This window comes from Ochotona curzoniae, unplaced genomic scaffold, assembly GCF_017591425.1.
Source record: "Ochotona curzoniae isolate NIBS_2020 unplaced genomic scaffold, NIBS_Ocur_1.0 contig_3819, whole genome shotgun sequence".
Taxonomy (NCBI): domain Eukaryota; kingdom Metazoa; phylum Chordata; class Mammalia; order Lagomorpha; family Ochotonidae; genus Ochotona; species Ochotona curzoniae.
The window spans coordinates 37,756,995-37,777,228 of NW_024466004.1; the positions used below are offsets into that span (position 1 = coordinate 37,756,995).

General features: G+C 41.6%; 1 protein-coding gene across 2 annotated transcripts in view; it reads left to right on the forward strand.

The window, feature by feature from the left end:
• Positions 1-17,765: 17,765 nt before the first annotated feature.
• NT5E (5'-nucleotidase ecto) overlaps positions 17,766-20,234 on the forward strand; it is a 39,632-nt gene continuing 37,163 nt past the window's right edge. Inside the window, exon 1 of one of the 2 annotated variants that reach the window (XM_040983708.1) lies at positions 17,766-18,140. In XM_040983708.1, the coding sequence (XP_040839642.1) occupies positions 17,802-18,140 (339 nt within the window). In that variant the 5' untranslated portion in view covers positions 17,766-17,801. The remainder of the gene's footprint in view (positions 18,141-20,234) is intronic. The other variant, XM_040983709.1, reaches the window with a different exon arrangement.

Here is a 20,234-nt window from a genome sequence, read left to right on the forward strand (position 1 = left end):
GCATATTATGTTGCATTTATACTAAAGTATTTTATTTTATATTAGTGATATTTCATTGTATTTTAGTTTCAGATTCCAGGTGCTCATTCCTAGTAAGCAGAATAAATGATTGACTCATACGTACTAATATTGTATCTTACAACCCTGCTATATTTATTAGTTTTATGAATGATTCTGTGATTTTTTTTACAGTTTTCTACATAGACAGTTGTAGTATTTATAAACAAAAAACTTTATTGGCCTTGCAAAGTAAATTGCAAAATCTTAATTCCATTCACAACATCATTTTTGTAAGTTGAGATTGCCAACACTCAAAAAATGAACCGTAACAATTTATTGATTATCCAACACGACATGTGCTGCCATTTCAAAACCACCTATGAGTTAATGCTCTTGTTCAAGCTAAATATCTACTGCCTTCACAGTACTGCATCTTTACCACCAGGTCAAAAACCCACCCTAAAGTTGTAGTTTAATTTCATTTTTCCACAAGCTTTTTGAAGTACTCTCATCTTAAGGACTCATGTTTTATTATATCACAAATTTTAAAGCTATTTGGTAACTGTTATATACTATAATTTAGTTCCTTTGTAATCAAATTTATTTTATTTTATACATTTAGAATATATATGCATAAAAAAATATACCCGGCACCATAACCTAGCAGCTAAATCCTTGCTTTGCATGTGCGAAGAGCCTAAATGGGCGCTGGTTCATGTCCTGGCTGCTCCACTTCCTTTCCAGCTCCCTGCTTGTGGCCTGGGAAGGCAGGAGAGGATGGCCCAAAGTCCTGAGACACTGAACCCATGTGAGAGACCCCAAAAAAGCTCCTGGCTCCTGGCTTTAAATCAGCTCAGCTCTGATCATTGTGTCCACTTGGGGAGTCGATCAGTGGACAGAAGGTCTTTCTCCTTCTCTCTCTCTTTCTCTCTCTCTCCCTCTCTCTCTGTCTAAAATCTGACTTTCCAATAAAAATAAATAAATCTTCAAACAAAAAAGTATTTTTGGCTTTCCCAGACTGCCATAAGATTCATTACACAGAAAGTTTAAGAATCTCTGAGCTAGAAAACAGTATGGCTCCAGCTCATGGTCTTCCTGAAAAGAAAGCTAGAACAGAAAAGAGAGCTTACAGTGATAAACTGACTGGGCATCAGGATATTGTGCGACAGTGTGTGCTTTGGGCCAGCAGTACTAATTTGTGATATAAATTGGCACTCATTTTTACTTTTTTTTGATACCTTTAAGTATTTTTTTACCTAAGGATATAACTGGGGAATATTTGTTACTATATTGTCGTAATAAGTAGAGCTTAGTTTTCTAATAGTCCTTGTCACATGTTCTTCTTTTAAAAGTACGAATAATGCATGAATTACACTATATTCATATATACGTGTGTAAATATATTTGTACAAATACATTCTCACCCTTGAGGAGGTAAATTTCATAAATGAATTGGAAATTAAAATTGCATAGGATGTCATGACCCAGCTGCTCCACTTTCCACAAAAAGAAAAAAATCATAGGATGTATGGCAGAAAAATAAAAGGAAATGAGGGATTAATGGTGACAGCAATATTCACTGTTGGAACAGTCTTATTTGTGACTCAGATAGGCCATTGTTCCAGACATGGAATCAGCCATTTTTCTAATGTTTCTTAGTTCCTTCTAGTGTGAAATAGTATTAATACAGAAATGGACACCAATTTGTGTCATGGAAATATTCTTGAGATAATTTCAGTTTCTTCTACCCTCTCTCTCTGTAACTATAACTTTCAAATAACATAAATAAAAAGATGAAGGGCTACTGCTGTGGTATAATGAGCAAAACCACTGCCACCCATATGGGAATCAGTTAATACGCCAGCTACTCCATTTCTGATCCAGCTCCCTGCTAATGTGACTGGGAAAAACAGCAGAAGACAATCCAAGAGATTGGGCCGCTGTGCTCAGATTAGAGACTCTGAAGATGCTCCTGGCTCATGGCTTCTGACCAGCCCAGCTCCAGTCATTGCCAACAGTTAAGGAATGAAGCAGTGGATGGAAGATTGCCAGAGACCAGCTCCAGCTGAGTTCAGAGCTCAAGGAAGCATATGTGGAGTCAACGAGAATGATGGACTATTATAATTTTGATGGTCATAATGAACAATGCAAGAAAGCTCTCCCATTTATACAGAAAAACTCATAAGATTTTGCAGACTTTTTATGGCATGGTCAAGTGGATGTTTCCAAAGATAATTCTGCAAATTGCTTCACTTTAAATCAGGCCATTATCCATTCTGACCTTGCAGCCAGGAATTCCTCAGCTGGCAGTACATATTAATCAGTAATACACTCCTATTACATTTCTTTTTCTATACATTACTTTATCATTCAAAGGAGAAAATGTATCATGGATGGGAAAAACAAAGATTAGAAACAAAAGATTTTAAACATAAATTCCCACTACAACCACTGCCTTAACAACTCCTTAATTAATTTGAAGCATGTTTTACAATGTTAGAATAAACATCCTTGAGCTCCTCAAGCCAAAGGGTCATGGGAGCAGCCAAGGCAGCAGAAATTGCTGCAGACCCTCTCACCAAGATATTATTAATGACATTAGTTCCTAAGCTCACATCAGTTTTTTTTTTTTTTGTTATGGTAAGCTGTTTATTACTGAATTCTACACTTGAAAGAGTTGATATTATAACCTGTAAAATTATATCCCCGTAAAGCTATTTTAAAAACAATTATATAAAATGAAAAGAGCCGTCCAAAAATATCCTTCATTCTTGGCATGTCAACTTTCTTGAGAGTGAACTTTCCAGTTCAAGTTTCAGATAAGCCGTTTAGCCCATCCATAGTTGAGTCCATTTGCTTCCAAGCACCAAATGAGCAGCAGTGGCCTTGTCAAGAAGCCATCTCCTTCCAAGTTGCCCATTGGGTAGTGTTTCTCAAGGCATCAAAAGTTACCAGAAACCCTTAAATGCTGATTCCTAGCTTGTCTTGGACTTCATAAGCAGAACCATTGCTACTGCAGAAGGTTGTGCTTTATCAGGTGTAGGATGTAACGTGGAGATCTTTGTCACAGGTCTCCCAGGTGATTCTTTTTTTTTTTTTTTATTGTTGCTTACATTGTATTATGTAGTACAGTTTTATAGGCGCTGGGGATTCCCCCCACCCCTCCCATACCCCTCCCCCCATGGTGGATTCCTCCACCTTGTTGCATAACCATAGTTCAAGTTCAGTTGAGATTCATTGCTTGCAAACACTTGCCTAGCATGAAGTTCAGCGTCTTATTGTCCAGATAAGTTCAGTGGCCTCTTGGGGAGACCTTCTATGGTCTGAAGATAGGTCTAACAGAGTAAAGATCCGGTCAGTTAAAAGCCCCAACAAGGCCTCAGTATCAATATACAACATTATGGAATTAATTGACATAGTATTGGGTAAACAATATGTTAAAAATAATGCAAGTTCACTATATGCAGATGACATAATCCTATACATAGAAAAACCAGGAGACTCAATACAGAAACTGCTAGAACTTATACGAGAGTTTGGCAGAGTGGCGGGGTACAAAATTAACGAACGAAAATCAACAGCCATAGTGTACGCAAATAACACCAAGATGGAAGAAGATCTAACCAACAGGATACCATTCAAAATAGCAGAGAGAAGTATGAAGTATTTGGGAATAAATCTAACCAAAAGCGTAGGAGACCTATTCGAAGAAAACTACAAACTATTTAAAAAGGAAATTGAACAAAACCTCAAAAGATGGAATAACATCCTGTGCTCCTGGATAGGCAAAATCAATATCATTAAAATGTCTATACTACCACAAGCAATATACATTTTCAACGCAATTCCAATCAAATTGCCCAAAACATTCTTCACGGAACTGGATACAAAGATTCAAAAGTTCATCTGGAAACACAAAAAACCACGAATAGCTAGAACCATCCTGAAAAATAAGAAGTTAGCAGGGGGAATCACAATCCCGGACCTCTGGACATACTATAGAGCAGTGGTTATCAAAACAGCCTGGTACTGGCACAAAGACAGAAAGGAAGATCAATGGAATAGAATAGAAGCACCAAAAGGGAACCCACACAAATACAGCCAATTAATCTTTGACAAAAAGACCAATGACAGCTCAAGCAAGTGGGAAGGCCTCTTTAGTAAATGTTGTTGGGACACCTGGCTGATAGCCTGTAGAAACAAAAAGATAGACACACATCTATCACCATACACTAAGATCCAATCTACATGGATAAAAGACCTAAACCTACATCCAGAAACCTTCAAACTCTTGCAGGAAAATGTAGGAAATACCCTGCAAGACCTAGGAGTAGGTCCCGACTTTCTAAGAAGGACACCAAAAGCAATAGCAGTTGAGAACAGAATAAACAAATGGGACCTCATCAAACTAAGAAGCTTCTGTACAGCAAGGGAAACAATCAACAAAGTAAAAAAGCAACCCACAGAGTGGGAGAAGATCTTTGCACACGACATAGGCGATAGGGGGCTAATTTCCAGGATATACAAAGAACTTCAAAACAACCAAAAAACCAAAACGAACAAGCCACTCAAGAAATGGGCACGGGAAATGGGCAAACATTTCACAAAGGAACAAGTCCAAATGGCAAACAAACATATGAAAAAATGTTCTAGCTCCCTAGCAATAAGGGAAATCCAAATTAAAACATCGATGAGGTACCACCTAACACCAGCAAGATTGGCCCACATAAACAAGAACACCAACGACGCTTGCTGGCGAGGATGCGGGGAAAAGGGAACCCTACTCCACTGCTGGTGGAGCTGCAAATTGGTACAGCCTTTATGGAAATCAGTCTGGAGAACACTCAAACAACTCAAAATCTGCATACCATATGACCCAGCAATAGCACTCCTAGGAATATATCCAAAACACCTGTTTTACGACAAACCAACATGCATCCCTATGTTCATTGCAGCACAATCAGTAATTGCAAAAACATGGAAGCAACCGAAATGCCCATCAGCAGAAGATTGGATAAGAAAGCTTTGGTTCATCTACTCCATGGAATACTACTCAGCTATTAAAAAAAACAAAATGCAGTTCTTTGTGGCTAAATGGGCACAACTGGAAACTATAATGCTAAGGGAAATGAGTGAATCCCAAAAGATTAGATACCACATGTTTGCCTTGATTTAACCTGTAATTTTTGTATGGTTGTTTGTTATTTTTTGAACCTGTCATTGATACTGTCTCAACCCAGAGGTTTCGAAGAATGGAACTTGCATTATTTTTAACATATTGTTTACCCAATACTATGTCAATTAATTCCATAATGTTGTATATTGATATTGAGGCCTTCTTGGGGCTTTTAACTGACCGGATCTTTACTCTGTTAGACCTATCTTCAGACCATAGAAGGTCTCCCCAAGAGGCCACTGAACTTATCTGGACAATAAGACGCTGAACTTCATGCTAGGCATGTGTTTGCAAGCAATGAATCTCAACTGAACTTGAACTATGGTTATGCAACAAGGTGGAGGAATCCACCATGGGGGGAGGGGTATGGGAGGGGTGGGGGGAATCCCCAGCGCCTATAAAACTGTACTACATAATACAATGTAAGCAACAATAAAAAAAAAATGCAAGTTCACTATATGCAGATGACATAATCCTATACATAGAAAAACCAGGAGACTCAATACAGAAGCTGCTAGAACTTATACGAGAGTTTGGCAGAGTGGCGGGGTACAAAATTAACGAACGAAAATCAACAGCCATAGTGTACGCAAATAACACCAAGATGGAAGAAGATCTAACCAACAGGATACCATTCAAAATAGCAGAGAGAAGTATGAAGTATTTGGGAATAAATCTAACCAAAAGCGTAGGAGACCTATTCGAAGAAAACTACAAACTATTTAAAAAGGAAATTGAACAAAACCTCAAAAGATGGAATAACATCCCGTGCTCCTGGATAGGCAAAATCAATATCATTAAAATGTCTATACTACCACAAGCAATATACATTTTCAACGCAATTCCAATCAAATTGCCCAAAACATTCTTCACGGAACTGGATACAATGATTCAAAAGTTCATCTGGAAACACAAAAAAACCACGAATAGCTAGAACCATCCTGAAAAATAAGAAGTTAGCAGGGGGAATCACAATCCCGGACCTCTGGACATACTATAGAGCAGTGGTTATCAAAACAGCCTGGTACTGGCACAAAGACAGAAAGGAAGATCAATGGAATAGAATAGAAGCACCAAAAGGGAACCCACACAAATACAGCCAATTAATCTTTGACAAAAAGACCAATGACAGCTCAAGCAAGTGGGAAGGCCTCTTTAGTAAATGTTGTTGGGACACCTGGCTGATAGCCTGTAGAAACAAAAAGATAGACACACATCTATCACCATACACTAAGATCCAATCTACATGGATAAAAGACCTAAACCTACATCCAGAAACCTTCAAACTCTTGCAAGAAAATGTAGGAAATACCCTGCAAGACCTAGGAGTAGGTCCCGACTTTCTAAGAAGGACACCAAAAGCAATAGCAGTTGAGAACAGAATAAACAAATGGGACCTCATCAAACTAAGAAGCTTCTGTACAGCAAGGGAAACAATCAACAAAGTAAAAAAGCAACCCACAGAGTGGGAGAAGATCTTTGCACACGATATAGGCGATAGGGGGCTAATTTCCAGGATATACAAAGAACTTCAAAACAACCAAAAAACCAAAACGAACAAGCCACTCAAGAAATGGGCACGGGAAATGGGCAAACATTTCACAAAGGAACAAGTCCAAATGGCAAACAAACATATGAAAAAATGTTCTAGCTCCCTAGCAATAAGGGAAATCCAAATTAAAACATCGATGAGGTACCACCTAACACCAGTAAGATTGGCCCACATAAACAAGAACACCAACGACGCTTGCTGGCGAGGATGCGGGGAAAAGGGAACCCTACTCCACTGCTGGTGGAGCTGCAAATTGGTACAGCCTTTATGGAAATCAGTCTGGAGAACACTCAAACAACTCAAAATCTGCATACCATATGACCCAGCAATAGCACTCCTAGGAATATATCCAAAACACCTGTTTTACGACAAACCAACATGCATCCCTATGTTCATTGCAGCACAATCAGTAATTGCAAAAACATGGAAGCAACCGAAATGCCCATCAGCAGAAGATTGGATAAGAAAGCTTTGGTTCATCTACTCCATGGAATACTACTCAGCTATTAAAAAAAACAAAATGCAGTTCTTTGTGGCTAAATGGGCACAACTGGAAACTATAATGCTAAGGGAAATGAGCGAATCCCAAAAGATTAGATACCACATGTTTGCCTTGATTTAACCTGTAATTTTTTGTATGGTTGTTTGTTATTTTTTGAACCTGTCATTGATACTGTCTCAACCCAGAGGTTTCGAAGAAGGGAACTTGCATTATTTTTAAGCTCACATCAGTTACAGAGACCATCTCACAAGGGCAAACAACAATGCATCAACTGATATCAGGGATAGTTGAGTGTCCGTGAAACTGCATTGAAGTAGCTGGAGGGACATCTACCTTGTCATACAGCTGGGAGCTCCTTGTGGCCTTGCCAGAAGGGGAGCCGTTCTCTTCACACCTTTTTGTGCCCCAATGACTCGAAAGCTGGGTGGCCTCCAGTCAGCTCCCCATACAAGATCTCTCCTTGCCATCTTCTCTCTTTCCCTCTTTCTCTATCTCTCTTCTCTTTGTAACTCTGCTTTTCAAATAAACAATCTTAAAAATAAGCAAATAATACAGCTTCAACACAAATATTGATTCTGAATATGGTTGAAAATTTCCTCATGATTTCTCTTGGTTTTAGAATATATCTCTTTTGAGGTGATGGAAATATCCTAGTAGATATATTTCCATTTAACAGCTTGTGCTCACCCTCTATTTCATCTATAACAATTCAATTGAGCATTTTTCAAGATAACCTTTTATAATTTAAAAGCTATTTAGTGAAAAAATTAGAAAAAAATCTGACAAAAAAGCAATAGTATTCAACATTAAGTACAGTACTATAGAAAGGATTGCTTCATAATCCTTCCTTCTTTTCACAACCTAGGCTTTTGCCTATCAAAGTCCAAAGATTTTGGGTCCAGTCCAGGCTTCTTATCAATTCCATGGTTTGGACCTGACACAACAGTTCAATGACTATATCCTCACCTTGCTTACCTTGATTCCATATGGGTGCCAGTTCATGTCACAGCTGTTCCACTTCCCATTCTTCTCCCTACTTATGACCTGGGAAAGCAGTAGAGGATGACCCAAAGTTTTGGGATCCTGCACTCCCATGGGAGATCTGGAAGAAGCTCCTGGATTTATATCAGCTCAGCTTTGCAGCATATCAACTATTGCAGTCATCTGGAGAGTGAACCAGTAGTTAGAGGATGTTTCTGCCTGCCTTTCCTTCTCTCTATAAATCTTATCTGCATTTAATAAATCTGTTTTAAAAATTCTATGGCTTGGGGCCGACGGCATGTCCTAGCAGCTAAAGTCCTCGCCTTGAATGCGCAGGGATCCCATATGAGCACTGGTTCTAATCCCTGCAGCCCCGCTTCCCATCCAGCTCCCTGCTTGTGGCCTGGGAAAGCAGTTGAGGACGGCCCAAAGCCTTGGGACCCTGCACCTGTGTGGGAGATGCAAAAGAAGTTCCTGGATCCTGGCTTCACATCGGCATAGCATCGGCTGTTGCACTCACTTGGGGAGTGAGTCATCGGATGGAAGATCTTTCTCACTATCTCTCCTCCTCTCTGTATATCTGACTTTGTAATAAAAATAAACAAATCTTTAAAAAAAATTCCATGGCTTGTAAAACGTCTTCATTTTACCCTTAAACATAAATTTTCTTCTTAAACCTTAAGATTCTTCTAGGAGGGCCCAGCACGATAGCATAGTGCTTAAGGTCCTCACGTTGCACACCCAGGATCCTAAATAAGTGCCAGTTCTAATCCCGGCAGCCCTGCTTCCCATTCAACTTCCTGCCTATGGCCTGGGAAAGCAGTACAGGATGGCCCAAAACTTTGGGACACTGCACCCGCATGGGAGACCCGCAAGAGGCTCCTGGCCTGCTCAATGGGCACTGAAGCCTAGTTCAACCCAACTGGCCCCTCCACTTCAGCCCACACACATGCTGGCGGGTGCCTTTCTGTCTAGCCACTGTTGCCGCGGACCTAGTTTTCATGCTCTCCAGTAGGAGTGATAACCCAAGAGGGAGGTGCCCACTATTTCCATACTAGGCCACTCCTACTCTCAGAACTTGTACTCCCCAGGTGGGACAAACTGGACAAGTCTGCAGTATATACTAGCAAGCACAAGAACCAGGGCAGGGGGCAGGCCTGGTAGAGGTTATTGTGGGTCATTCTGACTAGGCTGCAGCTCCCACTGGTTTGTGGAAGGGCCAGGTATGTGCTGAGCAGGCTACACTGCAACACCCATTGGTTCATGTGGAAGACAGGGCTGGAAATAGAACTAACCCAGCAATTGCATCTACCAGCATGTGCATAAGTTGATTGAGGCCACACCCTGCACTGACAAGCACACACAAGAATCGGATCTGGGATCACCTCAGACAACAATTCGTTGGAGATCCCTCTAATCAAACTGCCGGACTCAGAACCCCAACCATGAAGAGAAGTGCAAGTTCCATGGTCTGAACACGGAGTGCAAGTGTCAAAGCTGAGCCTCCTCAGAGTCTCAGAGCAGTAAACAGCAGATCCAGGCTCTCATGGAGGATATGGCATCCCATAGGAACCTGCAGAGGATACCCAATATCACAACAGAGGACGGAGGACAGAACAAATTGATCATCTACCCCAGCCTAGTGTTGGCAGTGAAAATCTGAGCAAACAGACTCTAAAGTGAACTATGTCAGCCAGTGGATTCTAGAGACATTTCATCATGCTTGGAATGGCGAGATTGGCAGCAATTCAGAACTGTTGAATTATCAAACCCGCTTGAGCAGGACCCTCGGAGCATGGCCCACATTGGGGATTCTTTCCCCTTACCCCAGATATAGAAAAAGTAAAAAGGAAAAAAATTCTACTAGGAAAAAAAAGTAGAATTACTGGTACAAAAAAAAATAGTATTTTGTAATTACGTTTGCAAACATTCTGGATAAAAGTCAGCAAGCATATACGGTTGAAGTGTTTCTGTAGTCTGGATTTATCCACAGCCTTTCCATGGCATTTTTGCAAAGCCTGGCATGCATGGAGTAGCGTGGCCTGGAGGATGCTGCCTGAGGACTATGTGCCCATTGAGGAATCACTTCACTATACTCCATTTCATCCCTCTGCTGCTAAGGATTCTGCATTGTTTTACTGCTGGAAAGGAGAGGAATAAGTCCTCTTCTGTGGTTTGAAAGACAAAAATAAAATGTCCTCTTTGCTTTTGTCTACTGGGCTCGCATCCTGACTTGCCTTTCCAATAGTTGCACTCCTCTGAGCCAGGGGCAGACCTCAGAACCTCACAAAGACCTTACATTACATGGCTTCTGATCATTGCCTCTAAGCACACAAATACTTTGTGTATCATATCACCAGCTTTGTGATTGTGTCGTTTTCTTTTATGTATTATTTTCCTAGGGCTGCCTTAGCAACATATCACCAAGATCTTTCTTGAATCAGATAATGGTTTTTAAATACTGAAAGAGTAATTCCTGATTTTTTTTTTTGTCTATTCCTGACAGCAAAGATACTGAAACAACACTTTTTTTTACTTTAGTTGGCATTCTTAATATTTCCTGCATTTCTTTCTTGAGTCTAACCAATGGATAAACTAATGAAAAACAGCCCAGATTTGTATGTAGCACTTCCTTTCTTGAAGGAATTCAGTGAACATATTTTTCCTTCCTCATTTACTTGGAAAATCTTTCATGGCCCTATTGGTTTTATAGCTCTTTAGAATATATAGCCTCAACTTCTGCAGCCTTAACAGATCCCCCAGACCTAAGATCCTCCTTGTATTTGTATTATAACTCGCTATCTCTAAGGTAAATTTTAGGCTTAAGCTACTTAAATTATACTACTAAAGTTACTCTCTCTCACTTGGAAGGAAGACAAAACGTGCATACCAGACATCTGAGGAAAAGGGTAAAGGCACATTGAAGTGAGCTGCAGGACCTGGCGAGAAACAGAGAAATCTCACGCCTGTCCTGAGGAGCCAAAGAACTCACCTTATGTCCTCAAGGTGGTGACTGCGTGAGAGGCCAGATTGGAAGGCTCAAACTTAGTCCCATAAAGTCTCACAGGCTATTTTAGATCTGTATGGAAATAAATGGCACACAAATGATGCTGAAGAAGAAACCCCCAGGATAGAAATTGCAGAAACTGAAGCAAGACATCAAAAATTGCCTTCTGAAGTGATCAATGACAAGTCATGCTACAACCATGTCCCTCAGCTATGACACAATGAGACAGGCATCACACATCTGTGGTTTTCATCCTCAAAACACATTGCTTCATGAGGGAAATATCAGCTAACTCCAAATTGAGAGCGATATACTGTGAAAGCTTCTTCAAAAGTGTCAACGTTGCAGAATCTAAAGGAAAGCTGAGATTCTGTCACAGGTTGAGGACACTGAAGACACATGACAACTCACTGTGGCATCTCGGGTTGGATGCCAGAATACAAAAAGGTGATTAGTAGAATAGCTGGCGAAATTAAAATAGAATCAGTAGTGCAGTAATACCACTAATATCATATTACATATGATATATCACATATTATGTGGTCATATAATGCTTTTATCAGTGTTAGCTTTTTAATTCTGTAAGCTATTCACATAAGAGAATGTGAATTAAGCATCTGTGGGAACTCTCTCTACTGCCTTTTCAACCCTTCTGTAAGACTAAAATAATTTTTTTAGGTTAAAAGAAAAAACTATCATTTTTATTTGCTTCTAGCAGGTGCTACAAAGGGAACATAGCAAAACCCTGTAAGACAAGACTTCAGAAGCAACAGCCTTGTGTGACACCAGGCCTTGCTGCTTCCAATCTGTAAGGCCTTTCTGAGCAAATGATTCACTTCTCTAAGCATCAAACCTCATATCTTAAAACAATGCTGGCAGAGGCTGACATGATGCCTATGGCGTAGCACTCTAATCCTCTGCCCACAGCACTGGCATCCTATATGGGTGACAGTTCATATTCCAGATGCTCCCCTCTCAATCCAGCTTCCTACTTACAGCTTGGGAAAGCCATGAAGGCTGTTCTAAGTGCTTGGGTTCCTGTGCTCATATGGGAGATCCAGAAGAAGCTCTTGCTCCTGGCTTCAGATAGGCTCAGCTCCAGCTGTTGCAGCCACTTTGGGAGTGAGCCAACAGATGGAACTCCCCTTTCTGTGTCTCTTTTCTTTCCATAAAACCAGACTTTCAAACAAAAATTCAAAAAATAATTCAAAATGAAAACAATTCTGGCAAAGGACATCTTTTTAATAAATGATACTTGGAAAATTGGACATTCATATGCCTAAGAATAAATGTGTAACCTATAAACCCTGAATTAACTAAAATTGTATTAATGATCAAAATGTAGGAATGAAAACTATACAGCTCTCAGAAGAAAGTAAAGGGAAAAGATTCATGACAACGTATCTGCCTATGATTTCTTGGATATGATTTTAAAAGCAGGGGTAACAAAAGGGAAAAAAATAAAGTGAACATTGAAATTAAAAACAGGCCTGGGGACCTCTCCCATTCAGGTCAGGTGGCTGCTCAGGGGCCTCTGGTCACCAAACCAAGCACCAGGAAACCTCTCCTGCCTGGGTCAGGCGGCTATTCTGGCAGCCTCTGGGCACCAGAGGCACTGGGTAAAGCCCTCGGGCTGCCCAGCAGCGCACTCTGGGGGCTTGAAGGTGTGGATAGGTCAATGGCAGAGGGACATCTGAAGACCCATGGGCACAAGGAAGCAATAGAGACAGCAGGGTAGCATTGAGGTGACCAGAAACCACAGGGGTAGATGACACTTGTCAATCAGAGCTCCATAGTGCCTGGGAGAGAAAGGGAATTCACTGTGATCTCAGGGAATGAATGCAGGCATAGAACTTCCCATCCTGCTGACTGCTGCATTCAACCATGAGCAGAAGCAGACTGGTAGAGTCCAAGCAGGTGGGTGCAGGAACAGGGTGGATTTCACGGTTCAATCCTCCGTCAGTGCCACATCAGGTGCCATTTTATGTACCGAGGAAAAGGCTGGAGGGTGGAAGGACACAGCAAGATGCACATGTGCTAAGCCAGTAGCAAGCTCATTTATGGATCAGCACATTGCAGTACCAACTTGGCATTATACGGATGCCACCAGAATAGTTCCAGGTGGCCCTCAGACCTAACAACCAGAAGGTACTGGCAAGACCAGCACTGCTGACAACTCAGTGATTTAGGACAACTTGTGTCTCACTAATCCTGGGCACTGCTCAAACCAGGAGTGGGAGAAAAGCTGTATTGGTAACAGTGCAACCACAGCACAGGATCACAGGAAGTCTCCACTATGAGTGGTGAGCCAGGAACTAGGGCTATTCAGACCAAAACGGAAGCCTAGCTCAAGAGTTCAGGACTGACACTTACTGGAGAGAGTGGCGGCACAAATTACTGCAAACAACAAACTGGGTATCAAATGCAATCAGTAAAATTGACCTATAGACCAGTAGGAAACACAGCCTAGAAACCTGCCTAAGGAGAAGAATCTGCTAACTAGCATAGCAATGACAAAGAGCAAAAGAAGAGACCCAGAAACAATGTATATCATTGATGCCTCCCCTGAAAAAAAAGACATTGAGAAAGACACTGAGAAAATTGGGGATACAGAATTTTAAAAACTTGTTATAAAGCTTCTTAACAACAATGAGAAGCACATACAGGTCTTCAAGGAATTTAAAAAATATGTCACACAGGGAATAGCAACACTGAAACAAAATAAAGCAGAATTATTAGAAATGAAAGACTCAATGAAGCAAATTAAAAATGCAATGCAATGCCTCAAAAACAGAATGAACTAGGTAGAAAAAATAACCTCAGAATTGGAAGACACTTACTTCAATCATGGGGAAATCAGCAAAAGTTGGAAGAGGAACTGAGTCAAACTAAGAAAAGTATTCAAGAATTAAGGGACACTATAAAAAGACCGAATATATGAGTTATGGGAGTTCCAGAAGGTGCAGAAAGACTAGTTGCATTTAAAACCAATTTCAATGAAATAAAGAAAAAATCCTAACTTGGAGAAAAAAATTGAGAAACAAAATAAAGGAGGGACACAGAAGTCCCAAAAAAAGGTTGACCTACAGTGATTCTTGCCACAACACTTGATAAACAAGCACTCCTCAGTTGAATACAGGGAAAGGGTGCTTAATATGCACATGAAACCGATCAATTAACACATAGAGGAATCCCAATCAGACTCACAGCTGACTTCTCAGAGGAAACTCTACAGACCAGAAGAGGTTGTAATGACACATTCCAGATTCCAAAAGGGAAAAACTGTCATCCCAAAATAATTTACCATGGAAAGATTTCATTTGTCTTTTAAAGTGAAATAAAATTCTTCCACAGTAAAGAAAGCTCAAAGAATTTGCCTTTTCCACATGTGCCTTACAAATGATACTTAAAGATGTTCCCTTGACAGAGAAAAGGAATAACACCTACCAAAATCAAAGGCAAATGTGAAGAACATCCCAGTAAAATAACAACGGAAGACTAAATTAAACAATAAACAATCCATTGCTAAAAATGACAAGACCAATTACTACCTATGCATATTAACCCTGAGTGTAAATGGCTTCAACTCATCAATCAAGCTTCATGGATTAGCAGACTAGATCAAAACACAAAACCCATCTATCTGTTGCCTACAGGAGACACATCTCACCAACAAGCAACGAAGAAACATAAAGTTAAAGGATGAAGAAACATATTCCAGCCAAAAGGAAAAGGGAAAATGAGTAGCCATTCTAATGTCAGATGATACAGACTTTGATGTGAAACGTATTAAAAGAGATGAAGAAGGAACCAAAGAATGATCAAGGATCCATTCAGCAAGAAAAGATCACCTTACTATTCTCTTAAGATTTTTTTCAGCTCTAATTTTACTTGGCTTATTGCTCTTGCTTTTCTTTGCTAGTCTTGCTAGAAGTTTATTTTGCTCTTCTTTATAAAATGGCTCTTCTTCTTTTATTTTTGCTGTGATTTTATCACATCTTGATTCCTATCTATTTTTTAATAAGTCCTTGAGATGTATTAGATCATTAATTTGAGAATCTGATTTTTTCTAAGCACCTGATATTATAAATATCTCTCTCAGTACTGTTTTTGCTGCATCCATATCATCAGTTTCTATATTCTTGCTTTTATTTTCATTTCTTCAACAGAGTTGGGCCTGGCATGATAGCATAGCTGCTTAAGTCCTCACCTTGAACACGCTGGGTTCCCATATGAGCACCGGTTCAAATCCCAGCAGCCCTGCTCCCCACCCAGCTCCCTGCTTGTGGCCTGGGAAAGCAGTCGAGGATGGCCCAAAGCCTTGGGACCCTGCGCTCACACAGGAGACCTGGAGGAAATTCCTGGCTCCTGGCTTTGGATTGGCTCAGCTCCAGCCACTGCGGCCACTTGGTGAGTAAACCATCAGATGGAAGATCTCCCTCTCTGTTTCTCTTCCTCTCTGTATTTCTGCCTTTCCAATAAAAATAAACAAATCTTTAGAAAGAAGAAGAAGAACGTTTTTTCTTATTAATTTCTTCAATGACATTTAGGTCATACAGTAGCATTGTTTTCTTCAAAAAGCTTTTGATTTTTATTTTCATTTCTTAATTGACACATTAGTTATTCAATAACAAGTTATTTAATTACATGGCATTGTAATTTTTCTATTTTTGTTCCTCTTGCTAATTTTGTTTTATGGCTTTTCATTTAAGGAAATATATAATAACTATGTAATAGATTATCATATCCATACGTGAAGATACAATGCAGTATGCATCTCTACTTGCAAATCAAAGACGGACTCCAAATACAAGTGTTTACTGTATCTTGACAATAGGATGCTATATTCTCTGCCATTGTGCATATCTACAATGTTAAGATGCAGTTTAATAACTGAATGATGAACTTATGACTGTTTATGGAAGACTATGCTATTGTAATAAAATAGGGGAAATCGGGGTGGGGCGATGCAGGGGAGGCGGATTTGGGATTGGGAGAGAAAATCCCTGAACCCGTGGAACTGCATCATAAAATAATACAATAGATAAAATAATTAATTTTTTTAAAAGAAGCAACTTCTGGAAAAGAAGACGAATAAAACGGAAGCAACTTTTAGTACTTGCCATAACTTGGACTAAGTCCTTGTGCAAGGTGAAACAATCTAATGACAAAGACCAAATCATGCATAGTCCCACTTGTTTGAAATCCCTAGAGTAGTTACATGCCTAGAGCGGTAAAGCAGAATGGTAGTTGCTGGGGGAAGGAAGGTGATGGGAGGGAGTTGATAAGGAGCATTTTCCCAGGGAAAGTTTGGGAAGGTAAGGATGTTTTGCAAATGGATGGCGGTGATGACTGTAAAACAATTCAAATGCACACAAACCTGCTGAACTGTACTTAGAAATGGTTAAAACACACTTCTCGCCTTTGGCTAAGAGTAACAGTTACGTTATGCAAATTTTACTGAAAGTTTTTAATGTTATCTATTTTGGACAAGTCAGGGGATTTCAAATGCTTTGGACTCGCTTGTGAGAGCTGCAAACTATCTTTCCCTTTCCTTGTCAGCGTTACTAGCTTGTTAATGCCATTTTACTCAAACCCAAGAAACAGAAACAAACCGTGGAACAGAGAAATTTCACAGAAAACTGAATTTAGGAAAATGATGATTTATTTGTGGACCTATATATTTGCTTTCTCGACCAAAAGCTTCGCACTGGATACACTCACATGCATCCCATTCTCAAAATCACAAGAAAGAGAAGAAGCGCCAGAAGACGGAGGACCCCAGCGGGCCCAATGGTCCTCCCTCCCTCTCCCCTCACACTCAACCCTCATCCCCACACTCCCTACAAAGGTCCGCTTTAGAGTCCGGGAGCTGTCCACGCAGCGCTGCTGTTTTTCCCTGGGGTTTTAATCGTGAATAAACGAGGGACTGCATGCCAGTGACTTCATGGTGTCCGACTTAAGCCGTGCTCTGTCCGACTCTGAAGGAGTGCTACATCCCACCGCTCCCTTTAGAACCCTACACTACGAAATTTCAAGCGCTCCTTTCCTGAGCCTCGCTCTTCCTCCCCGCACTCCTCCCACTCATCTTTCTCCCACTCTCTTTTTCCTCCTTTGAGATTTATAGCGGTGTGCTCACGCAGCCACAAGCCTCAAGCAAATCGCACAGCACTACGGAAGAAAACTCCGTGCCTCAGGGAAAGCAGGAGACAGCACGACTCAGCTGGAGCAGCCACCCCCCTCCCCGGGCCCGGAAAGCAAGGCGCAGCCCACCGGAGTGGAGTTTCCGGCTCCGAGGCTTCCCCGTTGGGCGCGGAGCGTGGCCGGTGCCCGCTCACCGCCGGGAACAACCTCCTCACTGTTCCTGCAGGCCACGGGTGCCAGTCGCCAGCCGCGCCCGGGCCTCCGGGCGGCCAGGGTCGAATCGGGTGACCGCTCGGGGTGTGCGTCGCTCACTAGCCTGCCTCCGCGGAGAAGGAGGGCCCGTCCCGGGCCCCGCCTCCGGTCCCGGTGACTAGCCCCAGCCCCAGACGATCGCCCACACTTGCCAGCGCTCGCCAGCGTTCGCCCTGTTCCGCGCGTCATGTGTCCCCGAGCCGTGCCAGTGCCAGCGCTGCAGCTTTTGGCTCTGGGCGCGCTGCTGTGGCCGGCGGCCGATGCCTGGGAGCTCACGATCCTGCACACCAACGACGTGCACAGCCGACTGGAACAGACCAGCGAGGACTCTAACAAGTGTGTCAACGCCAGCCTCTGCGTCGGCGGCGTGGCGCGACTCTTCACCAAGGTGCAACAGATCCGCCAAGCCGAGCGCAATGTGCTGCTGCTGGACGCAGGCGACCAGTACCAGGGCACCATGTGGTTCACCGTGTACGAGGGCGCCGAGGTGGCACACTTCATGAACGCTCTGGGCTACGATGCCATGGTAAGTCAGATCAAAGCTGGGGGTGGGAGTCCTGGACCGGTGGAAGAAAGCCCGGCAGAAACAGAGCTTACAGATTTGTGGAAAAAGCGAGACTGGCCAGTGTGCCAAGTACATACACACACGGAGGTGGAGGGTTCGTGTTAAACGGGTGTTCCAGAGCACCACCACGAGATGGAGGTATTCAGAGGAGTGCTGACAGTTGTGTACTGGCAGGAACTGATCAAAGTCCCTCACATATCTCCGTCATCTGCTGCTCACTCTTCCAAAGAATCCTTTATCTCTGTTTCATTGAGAGGAAAATGAGAATCATGGAAACTGAGGAAATGGTTCATCGGAGTGTTCAAATACCTTGTTAAAGGCGATGTTTGTTGGGTTAAATTCTAGAAATATGGCCAAGAGGGATTGATGACACAGTGGTAAATAAATGTAAGCAAACTACTACCTGGTAGTTTTGCATGTGTGTGTGTGTGTGATGGTTTTTTTGTTTTTGTTTTTGTTTTTTAATGAAATCACTACCTAAGTTTCACAGTAGGTAAAATCTAAAGCAGGGAGATTCAGTAAGATGTTGAAGAAGCTTGGACCAAGAAAACTGACAGCATTGGAAGAGGAAGAATAAAGCAAGAGTGCACATGTGTGGAAGGAAAGGATAGGTGTGGTCCTGGCTGGGACACGCACAAGGCTGGCATTACATGCAGTACCAGAAAAGCTCACAGATCGTGAGAGTGCAAGGCTGTATTTTTTTCCTGCGCTGGAAACTTGGAAAATGACAACAGGAAAACATGAGAGAGCACCCAGATTCAGACAAAGGAGAGCAGGAGAGAATTCCCTCTGGGCTGTTAGTTAAGAAATTCCTAGAGACACTCAACAACAGCAGCAGATCCCTAACCCCTGAGTTCATCTGTGGGACTCACCATTATCTGGATTCTACACAACAACCACAAGTCTGAAGAACCCTGTGTTCTTTCTGCTTTGCTATCGCCCTGGCAAGGCCTGCCTGATGCTTTGCGAGAAGCAGTGAGAACATAAATATTTGTAGAACTGAATTGTTACTGGCCTGTCTCCGCTTCCTCCCAGAAGAGCAGCATAAGCCTTACATGGATGTGTTTGGATTTTACATGTAAACCACAATTTGCCAGCTTTACTTTTTGTGACACCCTTTTCTCCACAGTTGTGTGAATTCCTTTTAGTAGGGGAAAAATAATCTTTCCAACTAATAGTATTCCTCTCTTTAAGTCTCTCGAGTTTACAGTGTTAATCATCGCACCAATTCATTATCACTGCAGATCTGACTGAGGTTGAAAAACCCTAGTACAAGTTATAGCCTATCTCTTTTGGGCAGGTTTAGAATATTTTCCCTGAGGTGGAATTACTGTCTTGCAATTTTTACTCAAAATAATCAAAGTGAGGCCTGAAGAAAGGGACTATATACATCATTTTTGACCAGTGGGAGGAGATCACGTGCAAGAATGGTTGCAGCTTCACATCAAGCTTGCTCTCTGCCGTTTGGGGGTTTGGCAAATAGGATTTGACCTGCAGTCTTCCTTCCTGAAGATTGCTTCACCACTGTGGCAAGAAATAGCTTCTCATTGTGTGAGTCTTTGCTCTGCCTCATTCATTCTATTATAGAGACTTTCCACTAAATTTTTAATTTGCTCCATTGAGCCCTTCGTTTCTAATAATTCTGCTTGATTTTGTTTCAGTGTTGCTATTTCCTGTGTGACATATTCTTTGGATTCCTTCATGTACTTCTTGTTGTTGATAAGAAGCTTTATAATGAGTTTTCTGAATTTTGTATCCCCCATTTCCTCAATGTATTTCTCAGTTAACTCTGAGGTTGACAAAGGTGCTGTGGTTGGACTGTGGTTTGTACAACCTTTCTCTGACTTCCAACACAAGCAGTTCCCAGAATTTAGGAAGACATCAAGTATTCTAAATAATTAGGTTGTTAGTGGTGTTAATCTTGTTAGAACCTGCTGACTGGTAGGTCTGAGGAACTCCTGGATGTATTTTGACCCATAGAATGCCAAAGTGGGTATTATTTTCCCTGTGGTACCAGTGCAATGCACTGAACCGGAAATCACTCTCAGCTCAGCG